The sequence below is a fragment of the Oryctolagus cuniculus genome, chromosome 17 (assembly GCF_964237555.1).
Source record: "Oryctolagus cuniculus chromosome 17, mOryCun1.1, whole genome shotgun sequence".
Taxonomy (NCBI): domain Eukaryota; kingdom Metazoa; phylum Chordata; class Mammalia; order Lagomorpha; family Leporidae; genus Oryctolagus; species Oryctolagus cuniculus.
Genome location: NC_091448.1, coordinates 16,521,319 through 16,541,720, shown reverse-complemented (window position 1 = coordinate 16,541,720; position 20,402 = coordinate 16,521,319). Strand labels below are relative to the sequence as shown.

The 20,402-nt window shown below is 36.5% G+C and overlaps 1 protein-coding gene across 34 annotated transcripts in view; it reads left to right on the top strand.

Moving 5' to 3' along the window:
- The window catches only part of EFCAB3 (EF-hand calcium binding domain 3), a 649,184-nt gene that overhangs the window by 261,941 nt on the left and 366,841 nt on the right, over window positions 1-20,402 (top strand). For 30 of the 34 annotated variants that reach the window (XR_011383437.1, XM_070060541.1, XM_070060535.1 and 27 more), the window contains 8 exons: window positions 1,307-1,411; window positions 4,520-4,573; window positions 5,212-5,316; window positions 5,858-5,911; window positions 7,811-7,915; window positions 10,718-10,771; window positions 16,358-16,462; window positions 18,312-18,365. Coding sequence is in view for 33 of the 34 variants with exons in the window: in XM_070060541.1 (XP_069916642.1) it covers window positions 1,307-1,411; window positions 4,520-4,573; window positions 5,212-5,316; window positions 5,858-5,911; window positions 7,811-7,915; window positions 10,718-10,771; window positions 16,358-16,462; window positions 18,312-18,365 (636 nt within the window). In the remaining variant the exon portion in view is untranslated. The remainder of the gene's footprint in view (window positions 1-1,306; window positions 1,412-4,519; window positions 4,574-5,211; window positions 5,317-5,857; window positions 5,912-7,810; window positions 7,916-10,717; window positions 10,772-16,357; window positions 16,463-18,311; window positions 18,366-20,402) is intronic. The other 4 variants (XM_070060533.1, XM_070060525.1, XM_070060526.1 and 1 more) reach the window with 4 other exon arrangements.

Here is a 20,402-nt window from a genome sequence, read left to right as displayed (position 1 = left end):
AGTAACCCACCTCCGCCAGTCAGGGGACTCTGAGCGTGTGAAGTGGCTCACAGTGATTGTGCAGACACCTTGCTGCACCCGGCACCCTCTCATGCAGTCACAGAGTTCCCACAGTCTCAGCACACAGGGCTCCTGCAGTCACGGATGCAGAGGATGCACTCCACCTTGCTAGCCTGTCCTGCCCACAGAGAGACTCAGAGGGTCTCTGAGTCAGCTGATGTGGGTGCTCTGCCTAGGCAGTTTGAGCCCTGGAGCCTGTGATAATATTGAGAAGCTGGGGGCACCTCACAATCCTATGTGGATATCTAGCCTCCTGTCAATCATCCCAGCCAGACTCAGAGACAGTGGGGGATGCTGATTTTTCCCTCTGGTAAAATCCCTGAATCACACATGTGCACAATAGCCACTGGCCACAGCCCTACTCATTTCACAGTCACGCCTTCCCCCCACTGGTTGCTGGATGGGCATGTACAAGGATCTCTGCAGGCTGTACTGATGTCAGAATGGCTCCTTTACCCTGCTCATTGCTGGGTTCATGCACCTGAGCTGTTGCGGGTGCCTCTGCTAAGAAGATGGCGTCTTATCCCCTCCAGTTGCTGGCCACGCACACAAGAGCTGCTGCAGCTGCTACCTACTTATATCAAAATGGCGCCTGCCTTCTCTCAGCTGGTTGCTGGGTGCCATTGTTGGGGAATGGGGAAAGTAAAACATGACCTGTTTTTTTTTTCTGCTGTGGTTAGTAGGCATCCTCTTCCCTTCAGGGCTCCAGGCCAGACTCAAAGATAGTGAAGTATGCTAAGCTTTCCCTCCGGCTGTATCACCAGTGGCCTGGGCTACTACAGGCTGATCTCACCTTGCACTCCGAAGCTGGCACTTTCTCTGGCTCTGGGCTGCTGGGGTTGTGTATCCATATTAGATTTCTTGAAATTCCTTCCTTTTGGCAGAAAGAAAACTAAAGTCTATGTCTTATCACTGAAACTAAATGACAGTTATTTAGAGAATTTAGTTAGGATTTGAGACTTGTCTTGTAAAATAAACAAAAGAACCTGCTAATTGAATAAATATTAAATTATTTTTCATTGCTATGAATTCATAAATAGTAACTCAGGCATGCAATAAAAAATATGTCATTCATGCTCCAACTAAGGAAAGAGATTCTAGTGTTTACTGTATCATTGACACTCATTGCACATTGACCTTCCTTGCCAAGACATTCCTGCTAAAACTGGTAACATATATATACAGACATAAGAACATATACAGACTCTAAAATCCATCAGATTTTGCTAAAATCTCTTTTTTCAAGGAGGTCTTATTGGTGTAAATAAACTGGACTCATTTTTGGAAGACATAGGATTGAACCTCACAGAGGAAGAAATCAAGGATCTAAGATGCAAACTGTCCACTGATGGTGAGCATTTAAAATACTTTAAGCTACTCATATAATTCAAGAATTTTGCATAAATGTAAATCAGTCAACCCATTAAATTGTTTATTTACCATAGGTCAGAGTTTAGAAAAAAAGTAAAATAGTAATTCAGAGGGCAATGAATTCCTAATTTATATCTTTTTCATTTTATCAAGATGATGCAGTTTATTTTACTTGAATTCTAAACAGAGATTGGAGTTTCTTCAGGTCCACTACAGGTCAGGAAAAGTTGGAGGAAAGAAAACAAATTAGAGAAGAGAGTGAAAATACAATGACTTAGAGAAAAATATGTAGAAAAAGTAACCATGAGAAAGAAAGAACGCTAAGTATGGTGAATGATTTGTGTCACCAATTGCCACTAAGATGATCATTTCCCTTGCAACTGGTTCCAGTTCTTCCAGGCATTTACCATTAAGGACAAAAAAAGAACAGAAATAATGACGTGCATTCATTTGCCATGAAGCCATAGCAGAATCTAATAGCTGTCAAAAGTCCAAAGACAATGAAAGAGTCAGACCAGTATATGTGACATGTTACCCTTACAAAGCTTCAGTATTCCTTTCTTCTGGCAAAGCTTTCCTATCCAAAGGCTGTGTTCCTGGGCTTCAATGATCTCTCCTGGGGTGGAGATACACTTAGTTATATGCATTCCATCACAGATGAACAAAAAATGTATATTAACCTGGGAAAATTCCTTGGTTAATAGTGCTTATCTAGAACATGATCTTGTCACTCATATATCCTTTTGTTTCATTGTTGTGACATATAGGCTAGATCACATTTCTAGAATATATTTTTATCATTATCCATTTATTTTACATAGTCTTTATTATTTTGTGGTGATTATCTTTTTAATGTCTCTAAAATATATAAAATTATGCTTTATATAATATACATAGATAAATTATAAATCAGTAATAAGTAACTGTGCTTCCTAAGTATTAGAATATTATCAATAACTTACACCTTTATATGCTCATCTGCATTTCATTTTAATGCCCTTCCCTTGAAAAGCAAACAATATCTTGAATATTTGATTTATAGTCCTTTGTTTTTTAAAAGAATTTTTAATCATATATGTTTCTAAGCAATATTTTAACATTTGCTTTATTAGTCTTATAAAATATTATCTTACATTATATTATAAATGTCTTGCATCTTGTTGTTTCCTCGGTGTTTCTAAGATCCATTTACATTGTTGCCTGCAGACACATTAATACTTTTCATGCTATACACTATTTTATTATGTTAGTATAAAGCAGTTTATTTATACCTCTTACCATCAATAGACATTTAGATTATTTCCAGTATTACACTGGCACAAACAGTACTGCCAAAAAATGATCTTGTACATGCAACTTGTCATCATGTCAAAGACTTCTTATGAAATTTGTTTATGTAAATATATATAATCTAGAATTGCAGGGTGAAAAAGTAAGCCAATAATCAACTTCTACAAATTAAAACTGTAACATGAAATTGAAATTCATTTTTCTATCATCAGTGTTCAAGAGTTCTTGTTGATCTATACATCCTTTACAACATTTGTGTATGATCACACATGTGTTGCCAAGTCTAGCCAGTCTGAGTGTATGTTTGTCACTAGGTCACAAATAAATTAATTTTTAAAAATAATAAAAGTATAATATGTAAGATTTTACTTCTTGGGAAAGTTCCATGATTCAAATAATGGCTATATTCCTGGGCTTTGATGAAAATTTGACCTCATCAAAATTAAAAATTTTTATTCCTATATCAAGGAAAGCCCATGTGATATAATAAAAAGAAAAACTGAACAGTGAGAGAAAAATATTTGCAAACCACATATTCAACACAAGATGAATAGCCATGATACATAAGGACCCCTCAAAACTACAATATAAAGAACAAAAAAAGCCATTACAAAATAGGCAAAAGGGGTGAAGACATATTAGACCAAAGAAGGAAACATGAAAATATGTTCAACATTATTAACCTTTAGGGAAATGACAATCAATACCACAATGAGATATCACTACATATCTATCGGAATGACTAAGATAGAAAATAATGACATCAAATACTGATGAGAATGCTAGAGAAATTACATCACTTATACTTCCTAGTGGGAATGTAAAATGATACAGCTACTCTGAAAAACCATTTTGCAGTTTCTTAAAAGACAACATAACCATACAACCCAGGAATTATTTGCAGTTTCTTAAAAGACAACATACCCATACAACCCAGGAATTATATCACTGGACAAAGAACAGACTTTGGAGTGGACACCATATTGGAGTGCCTGGGTTCACATCCCAGACCCACTCCCAATTTCAGATTTCTGCTAATGCACACCCTGGAGGGCAGCAGATGATGGCTGAAGTACTTGAGTCCCTGCCATTCACCTGGGAGGCCTGGGTTGAGTTCCTGACTCCTAGCTTCAGCCTGGCTAAGCCATGGCTTTTGAGACATTTGAGGAATGGACAAGAGATGGGAGATTCATATTCATTCATATTTTTTCTGTCTCCCTCTCTCTCTCTGTTTCTCTTTCCCTCCTCCTCTGGCTCACTCTCCCTCTTTTCTTCCCTCCTCCCTCTTTCTGTTTCTGCCTTTCAAATAAATAAAATGAATAATGCTATTTTAAGAAGTAGACCTTATAAAGCAATCTTATCCTTTGGCAGATATAGGTTGTATTCCTTACAGAACTAAATCACAGTGGCCATTGTTGAAATTGTCCTTTTTCATACATGGTTTCTTCTTTACACTGATTCATTCCTGCGAAGAAGGTAAAAGTAGATAAATTCTGTGGGATGTAAATTTTGGTGTATGTTTTCCACTGTTCATGTTACTTCTAAGTCTCACAGTTTATTTCTCTTGTTGCCTCTCCAAAGAAATACTGATTTATTTCATAAATAATAAATATGGATCAGAATTAGTTCTTTGAATTCTTTGAAAAGAGGGCAATCAATGCAAAAACCTACCTTTTGATATTTCAGTGCATGTTGAAAGATGTGTGACTAGCACACATCATTGTGCCTGTTTCTATACATGGGAATACTGAAGCACATTCTGGCCTACTTCTTTTTATTTCTTCTATTTTTCCTTTAGCAAATGGAGAAGTTGAGATGAGAAAGTTGTGGGATGAATTGAAAGCTTTTACAGGTGAGTGAAAGTTATTACAATATAAAGTTCCCTAAGCTTAGTATATGAGTATTTGTAAATAATAGTTTCCTGTGATTCTATCCCTTATTTGTTAATTTTGGCCTTAAACCTTTTCTGATAAAATATTTGCATCTAATATCCTTGAGTTTTCCTTTATATATAGTAATTAAATATCTCTAATTTCCTACTAACTTGTAAGCTTTCTGCAATTTTTCACTAGCAATATCACTTTGGTATTATTTATAGACTCCCAATTCAGAACAGATTAAGTCAAAACAAAACTAGTTTTTTTATTTTCCATTTCTAGAGTAAATCTTGTAATTCACACACAAAAAATGTTTTGAATATGCAGTACATTTGTGACATGTAAAAATGATTCTGATATTGTAATTAGAACTAATAGATATTCAAGTAAAATTTATTCTTCTCTACTTTAACTTGTTAAAGATGAGGCAAAATCACTTTTTTAAATAAATAAATTTGTTATATGATTCCTTATTGATTCTGTATAAATCTGTGTATCATACACTTGACCTTTCTCAAATCAAGAAGAAACATTTAGACATAAGTAAATTGTCAGTTGAAATAACTCATTATTCAAAAAAGTTGTTGAATGATAACATTCTCATTTTTCAAAGGACAAAAGATTGATGTGCAGCATCTACCAGATTTTATAAGCAACATGGGTATTCAGCTAACAGAAGAAGAACAAATGAAGCTGGTAAACATGCTCCCAGTTGATGGTGAGTCTTAAAGATGAGACTCTGTTGCCTTTCAGAGAGCTTAGTTAAGTGGGAGTTTCAGGGAACTCTTAAACATTTCTGTTAAGCATTTTTTAAAAATACTAAAACAATTAGAAAATGTACATTTTAAGTTATGTAGATGATATTTTGCTCTTTTTTTCATACGTCAGATCATCAGGACTCAGCACATCATTACAGTCATGTATCTAGCCAATGACAAACTTTTCACAATTAAAATGTGAGAAATTGATGGGCTGAGGAGATTTTAGAAGGGTTGAGTGGAAAAGGCCAAAAAAAAAAAAAAACTACAATGGATTATCAGTATAGTAGAGCTCATTAACAATTGCCTTAGATGTTTAAAATTGAATAATTTTTCAAAATGAAATACTCTTTGTTTCTTCCCCTATATTTTAAATTGTATGTAAGGATATAGTTATTCATTGAATAAGAATTATTCCTGATATTCTAGAATATGTATAATATCTTCATAAATATACATGTATCATATTTTACTTGACATATATTATGCTTTGCATTGTAGCTGCTGGAAAAACCTATAAAAATAGCTTATTAGATGCTGTGAAGTCCTTCAAAGGTGAGTAACAAGCAATGTGATAGCTAGTGCTTAAATTTATATGATTAGAGTTTAAACCAAGCCACCCTTCCATGAATTGATTTCAAATATAGCTTTTTTCATTTTATTTCCTGATAATAATGTCCTATATTTTGTCTTTGTAAAAGTCCATGTTCTCTTGTATTTATCAAAACTAAGCCTTTAAAGTATAATTTAAATTCATGGTAGATAGCCAAAGCATGAAGGTAATGCTGGGTAACCATTCTGAGATTGACTAAAGACAGCCAAATGTAATTATTGTTTGTTGTCAGATATATTGGTAATTGTTTTCCGATACAGCTAAATCCATTAATTAAGGTTCATTGTGAAAGTACAGTTAAGAAAAACTGTGGACAAAGTATATCTATAGCTTAGATGCTTTTTTTTAATGTTTGTTTTGGCTATTTCTCTTTCCACTCAGTCCAAAATAGAGTGCAGTATAGAGAGAATGAAGAAAAGAGTTAAAAGCCCTTTCACTTGATGCCTACTGAGAAGTCTCCTGCCACAGAAGGAATGTCTTCTTGTACTCCTAGGCCCTTTGGAAGAAGGCAATAGGATTATTTCTTAAATAATTTATGTATAAGCATGCCATGGTATTTCCAATTTTGTAACATCTGCTACATGTTTTTATCAACTAAATTTTGTTTCACCTTATAAATAATATAAATAGGACACTGGTAGCCAGAAATTTGGCTTGTTAGTCTCTCTGTGGTTCTGTTTTTCCATCTATCCCATGAGGGTATCTTATGCATCTTTTCTAGTTTCCAGGCCTGCTGTTTCATGATTTTTTTTTAAGATTTATTTATTTATTTGAAAATCAGAGTTACACACAGAGAGAGAAGAGGCAGAGAGAGAGAGAGAGAGAGAGAGAGAGGTCTTCCATTTGCTAGTTCATTCCCCAATTGGCCATAACGGTCGGAGCTCGCCGATCCTAAGCCAGGAGCTAGGAGCTTCTTCCAGTCTCCCACCTGGGAGCAGGGGCCCAAAGATTTGGGCCATCTTCTGCTTTCCCAGGCCATAGCAGAGAGTTGGATGGGCCCCTGCAGCCCATCTCGAACCTGTGCGCCCATATGGGATGCCGGTGATTCAGGCCAGGGTGTTAAACCGCTCCGCCACAGCGCCGGCCCCTGTTTCACTGTTTTTAAAATCTATTTTTTCTCCATCCAGTCCCAGCTCCAACTTTTGATTTGAATTAGAGAGATTTTCTGTCTACTGGTTCACTTCCCAAATGGTGTAACAGTGGAGGTTGAGCCAGGCTGAAGCCAGGAGCCAAGAACTGAATCCAGGGCCCAAGTACTTTGGCTGTCTTCTACTGCTTTCCCAGGCATATTATCAGGGACCTGGATTGGAAATGAAACGGTCAGAACCTGAACCAGTACTTAAACTGGCTTAATGTTCACTGGGAAACGTCACAACATGCTGGGCTTGCTCTTTATATCTAACAATTTACTTTCTTGGGAACTAACCAGCGTCCCATGAAACTATAAGAACTATGTTAATCTCTTCCAAAGATGATGCCCCAATTGACCTACCCACCTTCCAATAGGCCCCACCTCTTAAAGGTTCCATCACCCTCCAACACTGCCACACTAGGGCCTAAATATCCAGTATGTGCACCTTTAGTGGATACACTCAAACCATATCCAAACCATAGCACTGGATATAGTTTCACCAAGACAAAATTTAAAATTCTTTAATACAGTGTTAACCTCAAGTTAGCTGTGTGTGTTTAAAAGCAGTTACAGTACTGAGGATTCCATTTTCCTTTACTCTGATTTATTTGAATAGTAAAACATTTAACATAATATCAATGTATTTCTAATATTTAATATATTTCTCATATTTTAATAACTTTCTCAATCTCTGTATCTTTTTTCTAAGGAGGGAAAGTTGAAAGAAGCAAAATGGATGCTGTTCTAGAAAACATGGGAATCAAGCTCACAGAAAAAGAGCTTGAATGTCTGGCGGATAACATTCCGATTAATGGTGAGCGTGTAGTTGTCACTATGCCTTTCAAAAATGTCTTTCTTTTTTATCAAAGAAGTCTTGCTTGTATACTTGCATGTGAATATTTACTAAATAAGGATTATTTGGTAGTAACAGGAAATATTAAGTAGTTTCGAGTTGAATTCAGTCTAAAGAAATACTGATTCAATTTTAAAACCTAAACAATCTGTTTCTTATTAATACTAACTATTACTTATAGAGACCCAGTACATTTTTCTAAGGATATTCAGAAAGAAAAATAAAAATTATATGACTTGCCTTTAAATGTGACCATGTCTTCACTGAGTCTTCATTTCTGAACTAATCTAGGCTGGAGCCATTTACTCTTTTGAGGGTAGTACACTATTTGCGGTTCCAATTTCTGTGTTAGTTAGGTAGGGTTATTTATGCTGCAGTAACAAATGACCCATAAATGTTGATTGCCCAAGACAACAAAATGTTTTCTTTTATCTCTGAGTTAAATACTGGTTTACAGGTTGGCTGTGCCTTTGCTTTTTGTTTTCTCCACTTTGAGACAGGCTGAAGGAACAGTCCCTGCTTAGGTCATGCTCCTTTTATTGCAGAAAGAAATTAAATATGGTAGAACCAGATAGTAGTTTTTAAAGTTTTGGCTGAGAAGAAAAATAGGTGTTTATTGGTCTAAACAATTTACTTGATGTTATTGGTAACAGAAGTAAAATCCTACCATAAGGGTAGTAAATATTTTGAGAGGTAGCAAATATTTTGAAAAAAAAAAAAAAACCATGCATCCCCTGGAAACATATTATGTATAATAATGTATGTATCTGAAAGTATGCCAAAACCAGTCTGTATTCATTTTATCACATTTTAAAATGGATTTCATAATTATTGAACATCTATTCAATGAAATACATGCAATCTTCAAAGGAACCATTAGCTCTATAATTATACACACACACACTATAGACACATCCTATCTCTAATGAAATACACATGAAAAGTGGCAGCAGTGGTTGCCTACAGGAAAGGGGATTATTTGATTAGAGATAGTTTTGTAAAGCAGAAATATTTTCCACTGTATATACATTGGTGTCATTTGTGTATAATGTAAATTATGCTTTTGTTACCTAATTACAAGTAAAATAATTTTTAAAAATATTACACTAAAAGTACAAACATAAAATTAATAATTAATATATTATATATCATAAAAATGAAAAAATGTGCTCTGTGAAACTCATAGAAGAAAATTTTTTAAAAATAAACTACAATCTGAGAGAAAATATTTGCAAGCAACATATTCACTCCATCCCAACTTTACACAGAATTTGTATTTGGAATATATAAATAATTCTGCAAAACAGATGAGACAAAGAAAACAGTTCCTTAAGGAAACAGGCAGAATATATAAAGAAACATTTCACTAAAGAGAGCATATAGATGGTAAGTAAGCATGTGAAAAAATGGTCAATATATTAGTAATTAGGGAAAAACAGATCAAAACTACAATGAGATATCACTACAAATGTATCAAAATGGCTATAATGAAAAATAGTTGACAATACCCAATGCTAATAAGGATGATAAAGAAACTGGATCACTTACTTGTACCAGAGCTTGCTGGTGGTAATGTAAAATGAAACAGCCACTTGGGAGAGAACCTTTTGGTAGTTTAATTAAAAGCTAAACATATAATTACTATGAAATCCAGGGATTATACCTTTGGATTTTTGCCACAGGGGAAATGAAAACATATGTTCTCATAAAAACATTGTATGCAAATATACATAGCCACTTGTAAGAGTCAAAAACTGGAATCAGCATAGATGTCCTTCAACATGGATAGCAAACTGTAATAGTATTAATACATAATCATAGAATATTAATAAATAACAATAACTGAATTATCGATGCACTCAATAACTTGAATGAACCTCCATAGAATTATGATGAAGTCCCAAAAGCCAATTTCAAAAGTGCTGTGGTGTTAGAATGTTACATATCTTGACGATGGCAGTTAATACATAAGCTTCAGACCATAACAAATAATATACAGGTAGGTGACATGCTGTATAGAACTTTATACATACACAGACATTTAAATGAGTCCAAGTAAAACTGGGAATCCTAAGTAAGATTGGAGTGTATCTTTGTGACAGTATACTATAGAAATATGAGATCTTAAAATTAGTGGAAATCAGGGAAAATATATAAACCATCTCTATTATTCTTTCAACTTCATGTTAATTTGTAATTATTTTAATAAAAATTTTAAAATAATAAGTTGAAAATAACTTTCCCTAAGCCAATTTAAAAATATATATATTTATTTCATTTGAAAGTCAGAGTTACACAGAGAGAGAAGGAGAGGCAGAGAGAGAGAGGTTTTCCATCTGCTGGTTCACTCCCCAACTGGCTGCAATGGACGGAGCTGCGCCAATCCGAAGTCAGGAGCCAGGAGCTTCTTCCAAGTCTCCCACGTGGGTGCAGGGGCCCAAGGACTTGGGCCATCTTCCCCTGCTTTCTCAGGCCATAGCAGAGAGCTGGATCAGAAGTGGAGAAACTGAGACTTCAACCAGCGCCCATATAGGATGCTGGCACTGCAGATAGCAGCATTACCTGCTACACCACAGCGCTGGCCTTTAGCTAATGTAGAATTAATGCCTAACATCTAGGATTTATATTCTTATAGCTGAGTCAGATAAACTGGTGCTAATGTACTTCAGTTGGTCTCTTACTTGCCAATTTAACTTCTTTTTCCTTACTTTGTTTCCATATGTAAGTCTTTGGAATTATTATCTTATTTTGCATTTCTTGTAGTTGATGGGAAGATTGAACTCAATAAATTGGTAGATGCAGTGACCACTGTTACAGGTTAGTGAATATTTAAAGTGACTCCAAGATCCTAATTCTTACACTGAATTCTACAATGACAATTTATTCTGTCACTTTATTGTCTTTTCATTCTTCCATTTTGTCATTTTGCTGAGGAAATTCAAGTTTTTATGGACCTTAGGCTAAACCATTACCAGGTTATGCAAATTAAGTTTTATGGGAAAATAATCACATTCATTAATTTGTGTTATTATTTCTTTAACCTATAGTAATGGCAGAGCTGAGTAGTTGGTACTGAAATTATCTTGCCAATAAGGTTTAAAATATTTCCTATACAGATTTTTAAAGAAAGATTTTGCTGACTCTGGTCAAGACATTATCTATAGAGAGGGTGACTATATAGTGTATTTATCTCAGTTAAGACTATCCTTGTTGTAGAATCATTTAAATTAGTTGTAACACTCTCTTTTAGTAGTCTGATAGAAATGTGTGAATATTATAACCTTAGATTATCTGCATTTAATATATCTAAGTGCAGTGTTTCAATAGAAAATTCTTTATTCCTTGAGTTATATTCCAAATCATACTTTAATGTGCATGAATTCAAATAAGCCATAATCTGGGTATCATAAATGTAAATTAGCTTTCTGCAATTTTGAGAACACTACTGTAAGCCCAGAAGTCAGAAAACAGAAAGGCTCACACACCCACTTAAAAAGTTCAAATCACTTAGTTGATTAAATCATTTAAAACAGAACAAAAGCAAAAGAGAAAAGATGGAATAAAGTAAAACTTTGAGGATAGGGTGCAAGTTTGTGGAAGGACTGCATGACCTGAACCTGCAAAGCTCAATGTTCATATAATTTTTTGTCCCCCTCTGATGCGTCATTCTTCTCTGATAGTGATGTGGTTACAGGACCAGAGTTGAGGTTCAAGCAAGTTTGCCTACAGATGTAAGATATTCCAGCCAATGACACAAACTTGCTCTTTCAGATAAACACAGAGACAGTACACCTGCAAATAGTCATAGATTGCTGCTGACAAGACCTGTTTTGTATTTCTTGGGCAGAGGACACATGAGGCTAAAATGGTTTTTACTAAGAAAATGAACAAAATTAAAGTAATTTGAATTATGAAGCTTATCAATATTTATCAAATCTTGAGTATTTAGTGCTCAAGAACATTTGGTGTATCATAATTACTTAGAATATGTTCTATATTTAAACATGAGCATTTAGTGAACAAATGTCTGTGTGTATTTAATGCCTCATGAATACTAGGTATAGCTTGGTCCTTCCTTCCCTTTCTTTCTATTACATATGTGTATATCTTCTACTTAAACCAATTATCTGGAAGAATTAGTATTGTTAAAATGTTTGTATGACCCAAAGTGTTTACAGATTTAATGCAATTCCCATCAAAGTGTCAATCACATTCTTCACAGAACTAGAGAAAACAATCCTAAAATTCATATGAAAGCACAAAAGACCCCCAAATAGCTGACAATTTTGAGAAAAAAAAAATTGCTAGAGACATGACAATATTAGAGTTTGAGACATCTATACAGCTGTAATACCAAAACAGCATTGTACTGTCATAAAAATAGATGGATAGATCTATACTTTTGAATAAGAATGTTAGGTTTTAGGATTTTAGGGTTCAAAGAAGGCGGGAAGGTGGCTAGTATAAAGTAGCAAAGGCTTTATCTTAGGGGAGACAAAATGGGGCAGGGGAGGGCAAAGAGAGTGGGACTGAGCTTGCCTGGACAGAGGGCAGGGGGTTTGAAGCCAGGTTTCATTCCATTTGATCAACAGAGTCCCTTCTCTTTTTTTTATTTTTTTAATTAATTAATTAATTAATTATTTTGATAGGCAGAGTGGACAGTGAGAGAGAGAGACAGAGAGAAAGGTCTTCCTTTGCTGTTGGTTCACCCTCCAATGGTCGCTGCGGCCGGCGCGCTGTGGCCGGCGCACCGCGCTGATCCGATGGCAGGAGCCAGGTACTTAACCTGGTCTCCCATGGGGTGCAGGGCCCAAGCACTTGGGCCATCCTCCACTGCACTCCCTGGCCACAGCAGAGAGCTGGCCTGGAAGAGGGGCAACTGGGACAGAATCCGGCGCCCCGACCGGGACTAGAACCCGGTGTGCCGGCGCTGCTAAGTGGAGGATTAGCCTAGTGAGCTGCGGCGCCGGCCAGAGTCCCTTCTTAATCTGCTTGTTGGGGCAGGTGCAGAGCACCACATGGACTCTGATAAGATGGGTAGGAGATTTACGGAAAGTCTCCTTGGTGAAGTTTACTGTGCACTGTCTTAGCAGTTTGGAATGTCCCCAGGTGTAGGGCTTTCTGGAGCAATAAACATTCCACTAGCGTTTACATGATCTACCTCTACCCGGTTCCATCAGGCCTAGGGATTCAGGCCCATCAACCTAACAGTTTCTATCAGGCCTCAGTGGCCTAATAAGTTCCAACAAGAAATCCTAGAAATTAATCCATGCACCTACAGTCAACTAAATCTTGACAAAATATATACTGGAAGAAGTTTTTTCAATAAATGGTGCTGGATAAACTGGATATCCATGTACAGCTTATTGAAACTGAAACTCTACATCTCACACCAAAAGCAAACAGAACAAAACAGAAAAAGAGAACTCAGAGTGCATCTGACACATAAGCACCTAAAATGACGAAACTAGTAGAAGGAAACATGGGGGAAACATTTCATGACATTGATATAGACAAAGATTTTCTGAGTAAGACTGCAAAAGCACAGGCAACAAAAGCAAAACTAGACAAATGAGATTATAGCAAACAAAGAAGCTTCTACACAACAAAGGAACCAACCAACTCAGTGAAGAGAGGAGAGAACTTTTTCTATCAATCTGACAAAGGATTAATATCTAGAATATATGAAGAAGTCAAAAACTCAACAACAGAAAAATAAAGTCTATTTTTTTTGAAAAAAAAAAAAGGTCAAATGGAGGCAGGTATTTGATGCAGCAGTTAAGATGCCACTTGGGACACCTAAAAGCCATATCAGAGTACCTGGTTCAAGTCCCAGCTCCTCCACTTCTGATGCACACCCTGAGAAGCCGCTGGTGTTGGCTCAAATATTTGGGTCCCTGATATCTACATTTTTTCCTGGATTGAGTTCTGAGCTCCTGACATCAGCCTGGCCCAGCCCCAGCTGTTGTAGGCATTTGGGGGGGTGAACCAGCAGATAGAAAATTGTCTATTGGTTTCTCTGTCTTCTTGCCTTTCAAATTTAAAAAATAGATGAATGGTATGAATTTTATTAAAGAAGAAACTCAAATAGCCAACATGTTTATGGAAAATGTTCCAAATTCATTAGCTACTAGGAAAATGCAAATGAAAACAACAAGATATTATATCACTCCAGTTAAAATAGATTTTACCAAAGAGACAAAAAATAAATGCTGAAAAGAATGTGGAGGAAAAGGAACTTTAATACAACTGTTGGTGAAAATATGAATCACTATGACTATTATCAGAACAACTTGGAGGTTCCTTTAAAAACTAGAAGTATAGACCTACCGTATGATCAGTTCTCTCTCCTGAGTCTTGTGGGCTGGGTGGTCCATGGCTAGGCTTATTGCAGGTTCTTCCCTCCATGCATGAAATGATTCAAAAGTGGAAGCATAAGGATATATAGGAGAGCAGGATTTATTTGGAGCAAAACAAAAGTTCAAGCTCAAGAACCAAGTTATGCATGAGCAAACAGCCAAAAAAGCAAAAGACCCTAAAGAAAGAAAAGCCCTTCTGCAAGGAAAAATTTCTAAGGTGAAAAAGATTTCTACAGAAGAAAAAGCCCATCAACAAGATTTGGCATACTGTTTATACTCACAAGAGGCATAGAGAGCAATATCCAGGGTGGGACCCAATTGTATGTTCAAAAGAAAGCGGGGTTATTAATGGACTTGAGCACCACTCATTGCTGTGTTTATTTTAGGAGATATTGGAACTGTCATGGCATCAGGTGCATGATGGGAGTGGTTGTGAATTCCTTGGTAAACTTTATTGTAATGATATTATAATGACCAAAAACCATGGGGGACTCATCCTGCAACCATGTTGGATATTTCCATCTAGCACTGATTGCAAGTTTATAACATTGTGGAACTTGCAATTATGTTACTGGGGAAGGGCTGGGGACTTCCTGGTACATGAGAGGTGGTCTGAGTGCACAGCAGGGGAGGCCTGGGCTGTGCTCAAGAAGGGAAAGGAGTCTGGGTGGCACACAGAAAGGGACCAGTCATGTTAGCTAGGCCAGTCCATCACATAGGCCAGCTGAAGCTGTCCTGTGTCAGCTTAGCCATGGCTGGTAAAACACAAATTTCTGGAGCTGTTAATCAAGGACCTCCATGGGTGGGTGAGGAGCTGTCAGTGGTGGTTTGGTTAGGCCTGTCAGTTAGGAACTGCACCATCACGAGGTTCAGCTTGTGCTGTCAGACCTCAGCTCGGCTAGAGCTGTCAATCATTCAGCAAGGCATTCTTCCCCTAACTACCTACATTCCCACAGCATGGGTATATATATCCAAACAAAATGACATCAATATGTCCAAGAGATACCTGCATTCCCATGTTTATTGCTGTACTTTTCACAATAACTAAGATATGACATCAACCTAGATTCCCAATGGTTAATGAATGGATAAGTATGTGTCATATATATACAGTGTAATATTATTCAGCCACAATAATGAAATTCTGACATTTGCAGCATGATGGATAGAACTGGTAATCTCAAGTGAATTAAGCCAGAAACTGAAAGATAAATACTACATGTATTTTCTCATATATGAAAACTGAAAGAAATTTATCTGAATTTAGAATGGTGATTACTAAGAGTTGTGAAGGGTAGGCGTGTGGGGGAATAGAGAGAAAACCTTGTTAGGAAGAAGGAATAACTTCTGGTATTCTGCAGCATAGTAAAATGACCATAGTGCAAAATAATCTATTATATATTTTATGAAAACAGAAGAGAGAGGATCAAAAGTTAAAAGCATAGAGTGATGACAGGGAGAGGGAAACATTGATTGCTTCTATTTGATCTGTATATTTTTTGAAATATTGTGCTGTCCCCCATAGATATATGCAATTATTGAATGTTCATATAAACTGTTTTTTATTAAATTTTAAAGAAACTCTATTCATCCTACACATATTTTAAAAGTTTAACCTATGTTTTATAAAGTATAAACTTGAACTTATGTACTTACTTAACTTCTTAATAGATTTAAATATTCTCCATAGTAAACACACACTACTGAATTAACATATTAAGCAATCAAGTAAAACGAAGGATACCACAGAATAACAGAGATATTGGATTGGGATCAGCTTCTTTGATATGTTAGAAAAACTTAGATTACCCCCCAACACTTATTTCTAGTTACTTTACCCAGTAATTATTGATGCTGTGTTTTGGAGGGTAAAGAAAACAATTGTTTCCATGAGGACTGTTGAAACAGAGGTCTCATCCTACTTTGATCAAATAACTATTGAAGCTGCAGTTGAATAGACAAATGATTTTTCTATTCCATACTTTGGAGATGTTCGGTCATATTCAATTCCTTATCTGCATATATTTCTTTTTTGTTGTTGAAGGAGAAGAAGTTGATGCCAGTGATATAAAAAATACTCTGGGAAACATGGGGATAGAGCTCACAGATAAAGAATGTTTGGAGCTAGAGAAGAATCTATCAGTTGATGGTAAGCATTTAAGTCTTTAGGAACTTAGAGGGCTTTTTGTTTTTAAAGAACTTCCATCACTATCTATATTTGATATCTAAAAACGACAGCTTTAGGAGGGGTCATGTAGTTCCACCTTAAGACGTAATCCCAATTGTGTTATTTCATTCATAGAATCTTCTACCTCTTCAGTCATTTTTATTAGAAAAAGGAAGCCAAAAGGCACCTTCAAGATTGTGCAGGGATATATGGAGAAGTAAAATGGTGGGAAGGTACCAGAAGGAAAAAATGGAGAAATTAAGGGGAGGACAAGGGAACTTCCAGTCTGGTATATATTCCAGCATAGCAAAGTGCTGCAGTTCCCTCAGATGCCAGGGAGCCACATGCACAACTCCCTGAACTTCATATTGGTTTTTATTGCTGTTTTGGTTGTTTTTCAAGTAAAATAGATATTTCTTTTTTTAACTTTTATTTAATAAATATTAATTTCCAAAATACAGCTTATGGATTACAGTGGCTTTTTTCCCCCATAACTTCCCTCCCACCACAACCCTCCCATCTGCTGCTCCCTCTCCCAAGACAATAGTCTTGTTTGACTCTTAATCCTATCATTATGATCAATTGTGAACTGAAACTGATCACTTTGACTAATGAGATGGCATTGGTACATGCCACCTTGATGGGGTTGAATTGGAATCCCCTGGCATGTTTCTAACTCTACCACTGGGGGCAAGTCAGATAAACATGACTATTGTCTGCTAATACCAACTGATAGAATTAAAAAGCAGAGAACGATCCAACATGAAAAGCGGGATACACGGCAGACTCATAGAATGGCAGATGTCCTAAACGGCACTCTGGCCTCAGAATCAGCCCTTAAGGCATTTGGATCTGGCTGAAGAGCCCATGAGAGTATTTTAGGCATGGAAAGCCAAGACACCCTGGCAAAAAAAAAAAAAAAAAAAAAAAAAAAACAAAACAAAAAAAAAAAAAACAAACCTAAATGAAAGATCTCTGCGAATGAGATCCCAGTAGAAAAAAACAGACCACCAAAGAAGGAGGTACCTTTCTCTGAAGGGAGGAGAGAACTTCCACTTTGACTATGACCTTGTCTAAATAAGATCGGAGTCGGCGAACTCAATAGGCTTCCATAGCCTTGGCAACTCATGACTAGAGCCTAAGGAGATTACTGACTCCATAAACAAGAGTGTCAAATTGTTAAGACAACAACAGGAGTCACTGTGCACTTACTCCTCATGTAGGATCTCTGTCCTTAATGTGTTGTCCAATGTGAATTAATTATACAACTAGTACTCAAAGAGGACTTTACACTTTGTGTTTCTGTGTGGGTGCAAACTGTTGAAATCTTTACTTAATATATACAGCATTAAAAAAATGAAATCTGGTCATTTGCAACAAAATGAAGGAATATGGAAAACATTATGCTGAGTGAAATAAGCTGTCCCAAAAGGGACAAATATCATATGTTCTCCCTGATCGGTGACAACTAACAAAGTACCAAAAAGGAAACCTGTTGAAGTGAAATGGATACTATGAGAAACAGTGACTTGATCAGCTCTTGTCCTGACTGTTGATGAACAACTTAATACTTTATCCCTTTTAGTATTTTTTGTTCTACTTAATACTATTGGTTGAATGCTGTAATTAACACACAATTATTCTTAGATGTTTAAATTTAACTGAAAAGTGATCCTTGTTAAGTGGGAATAAGAGAGGGAGGAGATGTACAATCTGCGACAAGATAGACAGTTTCTATACTAAACTGAGTGTTTACTTTTATGAATTTAAGTTTTTGATGCTGCTTTATTTAACTTCTCATTGTGTAGCCTGATTTGTGTCTTTCTTATAGCTGATGGAAAGGTGTACCAGAACAGGTTGATGGGTGGTGTGAAAACCCTTAAAGGTGAGTTGAAATAGGAAAAGGCAGATGAATCTGAAACATATATGTATTGCATTCTCCAATCCTTCCATCATATATGTATGTGTGTGTGTGTTGGTAAAACCAAATTATTTTATTGGATTGGTTTTGTATATATTTTAGCAAGTAATCTCCTGTACCATTCTTTAACCTTAAGATTTAAGTGAAATCTCACATCAAGACATGATTCTTGAATGGCTTTACCCCAGTGAAATGGCAAATTATTTAAAAAAAAAAGTTATTAGCCCAGATGGATTGAAAGGAATTTGTTCTGTATAGGCCTGAATTCTGAGTCCATGGAGGAAGGATCTTTGAAAACTCTCAATTATTAGTATATTTCATCATGAGTTCTAGTTCATATTTATATTTGTTAAATGACCCAGGAACTCAAAAGCTATAAAATAAGCCAAAAGTTAGTACCAAAATTGTAACTCTCCATATTAATCTGGTCAATCAGTAAGAATTTCCTTTTAAAACTCTTCTTAAAATTAATTTAAAATAAAAATTACAACAGATGCAAAAAACAAATGGTTAGTAAATTTGTGGACCTAATTAAAAATAAAATAACCAACTCATACTCTGGGACTTCATATGATGCAAATTCAGGAGTCCTTCAAAATGTTCCTGGAAGAGGCTGGTGTTGTGCGGTGGGGTAGGCCACACCCTGCAATGCTCACATCCCATAATGGAGTCCTGACTACTCCACTTCTGCTCCAGCTTCCTGCTAATGCATCTGAGAAGGCAGTGGAAGATGGTCCAAGTGCCTGAGCCCCTTCCACCAATGTGGGACGCCTGGAGGGAATTCCTAGCTCTCGGCTTCAGCCAGGCTCAGTCCTGGCTGTTGTGGACATTTGAAGAGTGAACAAGTGGATGAAATATATTCATTCATTCATTCATTCATTCTCTCCCTCCCTCCCTCCCTCTCTCTCCTCTTTCTGTCACTCTGCCTTTCAAATAAATATTTAAAAGATGATCATGGAAAATGCAAATTATGAAAAAATATGCTTGGATTTCAAAATTATTTTGCACCAAAATGAATTTATCTTTTAAATCCACTTTCTACAAAAAATTTTTTATAGAAAGCAGGAAAAGTTAAAAGCATTTTATTTTTTTTTACTTTTATTTAATGAATATAAATTTCCAAAGTACAGCTTATGGATTACAATGGCTTTTTCCCACCCATAACTTCCCTCCCACCCGCAACCCTCCCCTTTCCCGCTCCCTCTCCCCTTCCATTCACATCAAGATTCATTTTCAATTCTCTTTATATACAGAAGATCAGTTTAGCATATATTAAGTAAAGATTTCAACAGTTTGCACCCACATAGAAACACAAAGTGAAAAATACTGTTTGAGTACTAGTTTATCACAATGTACAGCACATTAAGGACAGAGATCCTACATGAGAAGTAAGTGCACAGTGACTCCTGTTGTTGATTTAACAAATTGACACTCTTGTTTATGACATCAGTATGTGAGGGGCTGGCACTGTGATGTAGCAGGTGGGGCTACCGCCTGCAGTCCTGGCATCCCATATGGGCACTGGTTCAAGTCCTGGCTGCTCCATTTCCCATCCAGCTCTCTGCTATGGCCTGGGAAAGCGGTGGAAGACAGCCCAAGTCCTTGGGCCCCTGCACTCATGTGGGAGACCAGGAAGAAGCTCCTGGCTCCTGGCTTTGGATTGGAGCAGCTCTGGCTATTGGCGGCCAATTGGGGAGTGAACCAGTGGATGGAAGATCAATCGATCTCTCCCTCCCTCCCTCCCCGCCTCTCCTCTCACTGTGTAACTCTGACTTTCAAATAAATAAATAAATCTTTAAAAAAATTTTATGTGTCCTTATAGAAATGCTAACAGCATTAAGTTAAGTTGAGAGTCTGGCACTGTGGCATAAAAGTTAAAGCCACCGCCTGCAGTGCCAGCATCCCATATGGGCACTGGTTCAAGACCTAGCTGCTCCGCTTCCTATCCAGCTCTCTGCTATGGCCTGGGAAATAGTAAAAGACGCCCAAGTCCTTGGGCCC